This window comes from Cricetulus griseus, unplaced genomic scaffold, assembly GCF_003668045.3.
Source record: "Cricetulus griseus strain 17A/GY unplaced genomic scaffold, alternate assembly CriGri-PICRH-1.0 unplaced_scaffold_16, whole genome shotgun sequence".
NCBI lineage: Eukaryota > Metazoa > Chordata > Mammalia > Rodentia > Cricetidae > Cricetulus > Cricetulus griseus.
In genome coordinates, this window is record NW_023276875.1 from 23,800 (window position 1) to 33,548 (window position 9,749).

The 9,749-nt window shown below is 40.7% G+C and overlaps 1 protein-coding gene across 1 annotated transcript; it reads right to left on the reverse strand.

The window, feature by feature from the left end:
* Nucleotides 1–7,994: 7,994 nt before the first annotated feature.
* On the reverse strand, nt 7,995–9,388 carry LOC113837910 (nucleoporin SEH1-like). Its single transcript, XM_027433732.2, has one exon. The coding sequence runs from the start codon at nt 9,274–9,276 to the stop codon at nt 8,164–8,166; it is 1,113 nt and encodes a 370-aa protein (XP_027289533.1). The 5' UTR covers nt 9,277–9,388; the 3' UTR covers nt 7,995–8,163.
* Nucleotides 9,389–9,749: the final 361 nt, after the last annotated feature.

The following is a 9,749-nucleotide window of genomic DNA, read 5'->3' on the forward strand; positions in this document are numbered from 1 at the left end:
AAGACAAAATTATACAATGGATATGAGAAAACATCTTCAAGACATAGTGCTGGCACAACTGGAAGGTGGCGTTTAAAAGACTGCTGACATAAACATAGCTATCACCATGCACGAAACTTAAGTCGAAATGGATCAGAAAGCTGGACATTGGTTGTGTGCCCCTTTAATCCCAGCACTAAGGAGGCAGTGGCAGGGGGATAGCTGTGAGTTCAAAGGCAGACTAGAGTATAGGAAAGGCTTCAAAGCAATACAAAGAAACCCTGTCTCAGAAAAACAAAACAAAAAAGCAACACAAAACAAACCAAACAAAAATATCCAAAGGATAGCAAATGGATCTAAGACTTCAACATAAATCCAGCCACACTGAACAACTTAGACAAGTAAGTAGTAGGTACCCTCATAGAATTTGTACAGTAGATTACTACTTGAACATAACAACAGTATCACTAACACTGAGATCCACAATTACTAAATGGGATCTCCTGAAATTGAGAAGTTTCTGTAAGGCAAATGACACAGGCAACAAGACAAAAAGGCAGCCCCACAGAATGAGAAAATATGTTCATCAACCCTACATTTGACACAAGGCTGATTTCCAAATTATACAAAGAACTCAAAAGCTCATTACAAAAACACCAGAGAATACAAGTAAAAAGTGGAATAAGGAATTAAATAGAGACTTCCCAATAGAGAAATCTAAAAGGGTTAAAACACATAAGAAAGTGCTCAATATACTTAACAATCAGGGAAACATAAATCAAAACAACTCTGAGGTAGCGTAGTGCTCTTGTAAAAATAGCTAAAATTAAACAACAATGACAGATTATAATAATGAGAATTGGAGAAAGAACATTCCTCCACTGCTGGTGGAAGTGAAAACTTGTACTGCCACTTTGGAAATAAGTACTGTGGTTCCCCAGGAAAATTGGAATCAGTCTAGCACAAGATCCAGCAATTCAACCCATAGGCATATAGCCAAATATGAACATTCACACAACAAAAACATCTGTTCAACTATGTTCATAGCATCATTATTTTTAATAGACTGAAACTGGTAGCATCCTAGATGCCCCTAAACTAAATAATGGATAGAGAATATATAGGACATTTGCACAATGGCGTGCTACTCAGTGGAAAAAAAGACAATGGAATACTACAATTCACAGGCAAAAGGAAGGAAGTAGAAGAAAGCATTCTGAGTGAGGTAACCCAGTGACAAAAAGACAAACACCATATGTATTCACATATATATGGGATTCTACATGGAACAAAGGATTTCCAGCCTACAATCAAAACCACCAGAGAAGAGGGGAAACAAGGAAAATCCTAAGAGAGATATGCATGTCACACAGATAATTGGAAATGGATAAGATCTCCTGAGCTAAGTGGGAGCATGGGGAGAGGGGAGAGGGAGTTAGGAGAAGAGAAGGGGAGAAGAGGAGGGGAGAAAAAGGAAGATGTAGTCAGGGGAAGAATAGAGGAGAGCAAGGAAAGAGATACCTTAATAGACAGAGCCATTATAGTATTCAAGATAAATCTGGCACTAGGGAAATGTCCAGAGATCTACAAGGATGACACCAAGTAGCAATCTAAGCAATAGTTGAATAGTTACCTTAAATGCCCTTCGCCAATAATGAGATTGATGACTGCCTTATATGCCATCCTAGAGTGTTCATCCAGTAGCTGATACACACTGGTTAACACTGAGATGAACTCCTGGAATCTAGTTTCAGATAGGGAGGGGTGATAAGCAAATGGGTCAAGACCAAGCTGGAGAAACACACAGAAACAGCTGACCTGAACAAGGTAGGGCTCATGGACCCCAGACTTGTAGATGGGAAACCAGCATAGGGTTGATCTGTGCCCCCTAGAATGGGTGTCAGTTATGAGACCTGGGCGATCTATGGAGGCTTTGGTAGTAGATTAGTATTTATCACTCATATATGAAATTACTCTGGGAACCCATTACACATAAAGCAACACTCAGCTTAGAAACACAAAGACAGCCTAGGACATTCACCACATGATATGATGGACTTTGAAGATCACTAAAATTCCCAGGGAAGCAGAAAGGGGATTTAATGGGGGGAAAGTGAGAAGCAGTGGAGGAGCGGGGTGGGGGTTTGGGGGGGTAGGAAACTGTGATTGACATGTAAAACAAGCATTTTTTCTAATTTAAATAAAAAAGAAATACTCCCCAAAACAAAAACAGCAACGAAAAAGAAAAATTGTATTAAATATGATTTAATGGCCTATGGCACATAACATGGAATCTTCCCAATCTACCTGGTCAGCACCATGCACACTTGAGAAATCTCTACATATCAGAAACTCCTTTTCTCCCCTAGAACTAAACTTCACTGAATGACATCATTGTGCTTTGTTGCAAGCAGTTTAATCATCTATTCATGAAAGACAATCCACATCACCATTTTTGTACAAGTTCCTAAAGTATTTGAAATATTTATAATACAAACCTGAAAATGGAATGTAATATTCAGAACTACTAGAAACCAGACTTTCAGTTCTCTAATCTATCTACCCACTGCAAACAAAAGCAGTTCCCACATGTGAACATTTGACAGTGACACTGCAAGAAATATATCCTCACATGACAGGGCTGCAGAGTCTCCCATTACCCAGGAAATCCATCCTGGGAATCACAGAGAACAAAAGCCACTCTCCAGGTTATCACATGTACCAACAGAAATATACTCTGGCTCATGTTTCATTCAAATCTCAACAGATTTGAAAGCTCACTAGTTAGCGGTGGCACTTGCCTTTAATATTAGCACTTGGGAGACATAGACGGGTGGATCTCTGTGAGTTCCAAGTCAGGCTGGTCAACAGAGTGAGTGCCAGGATAGCCTCCAAAGCTACACAGAGAAACCCTGCCTCCAAAAATCCAAAAAGAAAAATGAAAAAAAAAAACAACATTGTTTAAGTTGACTAGAAACTTGCTCCTATATCCAGCTTGCTGCTCACAATACTCTGATCAAATTAACCCCATAGAGCAAAGATAGTGAGAGACCTCCCCCCAGGTCACACAATTTTCATGGGCAGAAAGGTATTTCCCAAGACAGGGAATCTGAACACACTCTCCCCATCGATACAGGGAGGGCTCACCACACTGTCTGCCACACCTCACCATCTGTTCTTCCCAATCTGTAGACAGCATCCCCTAGCTCACCATTTTGTGGTTTCCCAGATCAATGAAGCTCTCAGCTGAGCTCCCTGTAGCAGCAACTGCACCACAGCAAACAAAACCACTGTCTCCTCTTCAAAGTCAAGCCTGGAGCCTGGTGACAGGAAGAGCCCTGAACCTCTTCTGACTGGCAGTTTGCTTGGGGGGGATTGATTGCTTAGTGAGCCTTGAGTGACAAGAACACCTCCCATAGGTTTAGATTGTGCTTAAGTCACAGTATTGTGGCTCCTGACCACGCCTCCCACACAAGAAAAGAATCTTTACTACCTCTACAGCGATTTGCATTTCAATAGCACTCGCCCCTGGCTCAGATGGCAGAGCCTGATATCTTCCTAGTCTCCATAGCAACTTCCCTTTGCCCTCTAGGATATAATTGAAAAGTTTCTACACACCAAAGAGCCTCTCTGAGGATGCAGCAATCTAAATCAGACCAAATCAAAATGAATTATAAAAAGTTCAAGTGGGAGACACAGCACAGGGATGGAGATTCACAGCCACCCTTTCTTCATTACACTATCCTCCCCTCCTTCCCCTCCCCATGTCTTCAATCCCGGGAAACAAAATCACAAGAAAGAATTCTAACAGTGTCCTAAGGCTTCTGACATCCTGGGACGGAATCCAAGAGGTTGACGGCCAAAAGTGGTGGCTCAGGAGAGCAGGGCAGGCTGGGAAATGTAGTCCCAAGCGAGGTCTCTGTGGGGAGTCGGAAAAGTCTCTAGGAACTGTTGGCTGACCCAGCTGGCTTTGCAGGCAAATGATCAAGTGAATCAGTGACTGACAGACCTGAGTGATAGACTGAATTGAATGGAGGCCGCAGCCAGGAGGCAGCAGTCAGTGTTGCAGTTTAGGAATGGCCAGGATTCAAGCATGGTGGCTGTGGGAAGATAATTCATGAGCTTGCCCAAGTGCGTGTGGGCTTCTACCTGGGAGTCCATGAATGAATAAACGGACGAATAAATGAATGAATAAATAAATAAATGTTTGAATGGATGGATGGATCGGGTGCTACTACAGTGGTGGAGGCAGGCAGGGACCGGGACAAGCCAGGAGAGAAGAAGAGAGCCCAGTGTGGCCAAGGGGCTGGGTTCCAGGCTCTGAGGGTGTTGGGGCGGGGGTTAATGAGTTAAAGAGCTGTTATTGTATGTTACATGAAAGAGAAATCATGCACTAGGGAAATGTCTGAAGATCTACAAAGATGACACCAGCTAACAATCTAAGCAAAAAAGGAGAGGCTACCTTAATGCCTCTCCTGATATTGAGATTGATGACTGACTTATATGCCACCCAATAGCCCTCATCCAGCAGCTGATGGAAATAGAAGCAGACACCCACAAGTAATCACTGAACTGAACTGGAATCCAGTTACAGAGAAGGATGAGTGATGAGCAAAGGGGGCCAGACCAGACTGGTGAAACGCACAGAAACAGCTGACCTGAACTGCAGGGAACTCTTGCTCCCCAGACTGATAGCTGGGATACCAGCATGGGACTGATCCAAACCCCAGGAACATGGGTTTCATCGAGGAAACCTCATAAATCGACCGGACCTCCAGTAGTAGTTCCGTACCTATTCCTAGCATAGGTGTAGAATTTGGGAGCCCATTCCACATAGAGGGATACTCCCTGAATCAAGACACACAGGGGTGGGCCTAGGCCCTATCCCAAAGGACACAGCAGACTGTGATGACACCCTATGGAAGGCTTCATCCTGCTGGAAGAGCAGAAAGTGTATATGATATATAGGATTTTAGTTGGGGGGAGTTGTAGGGGTGGAGGAGAGGGAGAGGGAACTAGGATTGACGTGTAAAACAGTCTTGATTCTAATTCAAATACAAAAAAAGAAAAAAGGCAACTCCTCCTCCCACTGTTAGGAGTCCCACAAAAAATAGAAATAAAGAATGGCTATAATTGAATACTAGGTTTTCTACTAATAACATATGATGAGCAAGTTCACAAGCCTATGTATAATATGATCTTGTATAATGGAAAATTTGTCAGGGTTTCTCAAATCTCCTCTATAAAGGTTAATGAATCATGTATTGACCAAGTTTTTGTTTGTATAGCTGTGAAGAGACACCATGTACACGGCTAATATTTATTTTACTTTTTAAAACATGTTTTCCCTGTGGCTTTGGAGGCTTCCTGGAACTAGCTCTTGTAGACCAGGATGGTCTCAAACTCACAGAGATCCACCTGCCTCTGCATCCTGGTTCCTGCTATTAAAGGCGTGGACCACTACACTATGGCTATTGCTAATTTTTAAAGGAAAAAACATTTGATTGGGTGGCTTAGATTTTCAGAGGTTTTATCAAGTATCATCATGTTGCCACATGGTAGAATGCAGGCAGACATGGCAGTGTAGAAGCAGCTGGGCATTACACATATTGACCACTCTCAATGGGAAGTGGTCTGGGACACTGTTCATGGCTTGGTCATATATGAGATGTCAGTATACACCAACCCAGTGACATTTTTGCTTCAATAAGTCCATACCTACAGCAACAAACCAACCTCATAAGAGTGTCATTTCCTATGAGCTTATGGGATGCAATTACATTCAGACTAGCACAGGTCATATGCATGAAGGTTCACAAGGAAGTATGATATGTCCTTTTGTGTGAGTAAACAATGAACCCATCCTACCGAGAAAGACTATATTTTAAGTTTGTTTTCAAACCAGAATTTATAAACTATGAAATTTTTGTTGGGGCACACCTAAGGCCCCATGATAAATTACATGAAGTATTCAGCTTTCTTTTCACACAATTTGGGAATAATTAACACATTGTTGATTATCCTCAAATTGGACAGAGAGGCTAGTGAGGAACTTTTTTAAGCCCAGTTATATTTTTTAAGAAGCTTGTTTTAACAACTTTGCTTTCAATGACTTGTACATTTTAAACTTTTTTTTCCGATTTTTCATGTGCCTAAATATAGGCCATACCATCACTAATTCCAAAGCATTCTACTATATTTTTGGAATTAATGGTCAAACACATATATGCATCAGAACCCTGATTGTAATGAGCATAGTAAATAAATGTCTTTTAGACATGTAAAAATATGATAGTTTTACCACTACTACATCCAAAACTGTCCCAGAAAAGCAGAACACAGTGACACACATACCTGTGACTTGCAGACACAGTTCTAAAACTCCACGACATCAGTGGTCTTTACATTCCTTCTATGGAGAATATTATGCTTTCGAAAGACAAAATAAAACCTGCCTCAACATACCTTTGCAGATTTCTAGTTTTGGCAAGCTATATTTAATCCAATGAAAAACCTCTGTTAGTCTCATTAATTAGTTTAGATTGAATGGTAATGCTGTCTGATGAACTACTGTCTGTTTCAAGAAATCTTTTAGTGTTTGAATGTAATCTTTATCCTTTTCAATGGTCACTGGGTTCCCACCAACCCTCCTGTGAAAACAAAAGCAAAACCTCTTCCTTGATGTAACACATATCTTGGTTTTTATTCCAAGGTCAAAGTATCTCTAAAGCATATAGGCTGCTTTAATTTGAAATTTCTTTTTTTAATCTAAAATCTCCCAAAGCTGCTGTTTACATTTCAGTAGAATTTAAATAATATAGAGTTAATAATTGATTATTTTATCTATCTCTGGAAGTCTTAATTATTCCTTTTAGTTTACTGAGCATATCTTTTAAGGAACCTCATAAAGTGTTAATATAAGTAATCTATTATTTTGTTTTGGTTTTTGAGGCAAGGTTTCTCTGTGGCATTGGAGGCTCTCTTGGAAACAGCTCTGGTAAACCAGACTGGTTTCAAACTCACAAAGATCTACCTACCACTGCTTCCCAAGTGCTGGTATTAAAGAAATGCACCACCACCACCCGGCATGAATAATCTTTATTAAGAAAACTTCAGAATTTAGATATGGGGGTAAGAACCTGAAAGATCAGAGAACCAGTTGAGCAGCCTTTAGTGACTCCTACTTCTTCCATTTCTCAATCTAAAACAGAGAAAGATCCTCTCTCAGCCACTCCTTACTAATTCCAGTCTCCAATCTATCTAGTTTTCCAAACCAGATAACTGGTAGCTCTACTCTCTGATGCCACCCAAGCTTCATTACAAAAATATGATCAAAATATGAGACAATCCCCAGATTTCAGTTCTTATCTATCTCACATGTTTGCTAATTCCTGATATGAAAGTCTCCATGACAGATGTCTCATAACATGGGTATCTCAACATCCTGTGGTCTCAAATGCCAACTCAGCTTCATCTTCACTGCTTCATGCAATGAACTCTCACAGACTCTGCACTTGGGCTTTCATTGTCCAAAACATAGATGTGTACTATAGTGAAGAACTGACCACAGAACAAAAATCCATCATCTTTATATTTTGCATCTTTATTGTTTGCAAAGTCACTTAAAAATTTACTGAATCTGCCATGATTTTGTGGCCCCTACCAACCTTGAATCAAACTTGCCAGTTTTTGAATAATGTTGCTCTTGAGACAAGGAATTACATTGCCTACTCCTTCAGTAAGGTAAGGGCATTGCTGAATAGAGTCATAAACTTGGGCTACCTTCCTAGGCTTTCAATGAAGAACAGGCCCCGTTCTCTTTTTTTTTCTCCAAATTAGAATAAAGCTATATTTTCCCTCTTCCCAACAGTTTAATTATGAGGATAGTAGCAAACTCTTCAGTTTTTAAACAAAGTTAGTCTTCAGAACAGTAAAAAAATTGTTTTGGTAATGATGTCTCAACAAAATGTCCTCCATTTATAGTGTCATTAAACTGACTAGTATAAAAAATTATATACACTGTAAATTTAAAGGCCTTTTTGACTGTGTTTAGTAGTGATCAGGCTGCTGGTTCATCTTGGGAGAGATCAAACTTCACTGGGGAAGGGGAAAAGAACTCGAGATCCATTCCTACTGTGCATGAAACAAACAGCAAAACAGCATAGTTACTCCAAGTAGCTTGACTCAGTTATGCTTTCTGCCAGCAGAAGATCCATGTAATGAATTTTGAAGATTTGGATTATTTGTGCTTAGTGAAGTATTTGAGTTTCCCAGCTGAGAACTCCCATTTACTTGGCTTCCTTTACAATTCAAAATACCAGTACACTTCCAATTGTGCATATAATTAGCTTTCCACAACCTTACACAGCCGTCATCTCCTGCGGATGCTAGCACTGTTCCTGTTATGTTCCAACTCACCCTCCAGACCTGAGAGTTGTGATTAGCAAACTGAGCCACCATATGGATTTCAAGTTTTGTGGGACCACCAGAAGAAGTAAGTTCTTTCCTCACAGGTTTTAATTTGAAAATTCTTACATCTTTGGTGGCTATTGCCAGGATGTGGAAAGATCTCCCCAAATTTGGAGCAAAGGCAATATCATGAACAGGATCTGTTACTGTCATAAGAATTTCTGCTTTTGAGTATTTCTTAGTGTTTTCATTGTACTCAAAAATCTGAAACATGGTCATTGCTTTTCGACTGCTGTCATTACTTCCCACTGCGGTCATGGGGTAATGAGCAGGAGAGATGGAAAGGTTCCAAGAAATACAGCTACAGCTCAGCTTACATGAGATCTCGTGCTGTAGAGACCACTGTCTGAGATTCATAACATCTGGGGCCTCATATATTCTTACTATGCCATCTCCTGAACAGGTTGCTAACATCAGACCCATATGTTTAGGAGCAAATTTCACATCAGTAGCAGATGTTCTACTGTCCAGTAGAGTTGTCCTCTTCACCCAGTGACTCTGGCCTCGAAGTTTATCGTTTGATTCTCCTACTACTTCTTCCCAAACAGCTGCTGTTCGGTCAACAGAACAGGAAGCCAAAACTTGTCCAAATTCAGGATGAGCCCATGTCACATGCCATACAGATCCACTATGTGTCTTCCAACTAGCAGTACAATGCCAATCCCCGCTTTCACTTTTATCCCAGACTTTGATACTCTGATCGCTGGAGCAGGTGGCCATCCGGTGCCCGTGAAAGTCGAAAGACACATCATGGATGAGGTCCTTGTGGTCGGCCTCGATGCTACGTGGCAGAAACATGGCTGCCCCTGCTGTCTGCGCGGCCTGCATCCTATAGAGGGCGAGAGGTTTGCGGAGGGGCCAGAAGCCCTGGGACTGCTGCAGAGCAACACTGTGCCTTTTCTTTAATTGTGTTTTAATTTTGAAAATTACAGTCTCTTTTCCATCAATGTAGTGTTAAAAGAAACTATTAGTGCTCCTTTCTTAAGAAAACAGAGATTTTCATATCTTCCTTATTGTGTCCTTTTCACTGCAGACCTGAAAGAGTCAACAATAAAAACTATGAACAAAGACAATATTTTGTCTAAGTCATCAGCACAATAATCTTAAACTCAGCCTTATTCACTTTTGTGTAACCTGTAGAGATTAACAAAGATTTGGAGCCAAAATATAACACAAATGAACTCTAGCTAAATTTTTCATGAAATCTTCTAAAACATGAGCTTACTTAAGAGGCCAAGATCACCCAATATTCAAAAAGGAATGAACTCAGGATCTGCCTAGAGCGCCACAGCAAGACAAGG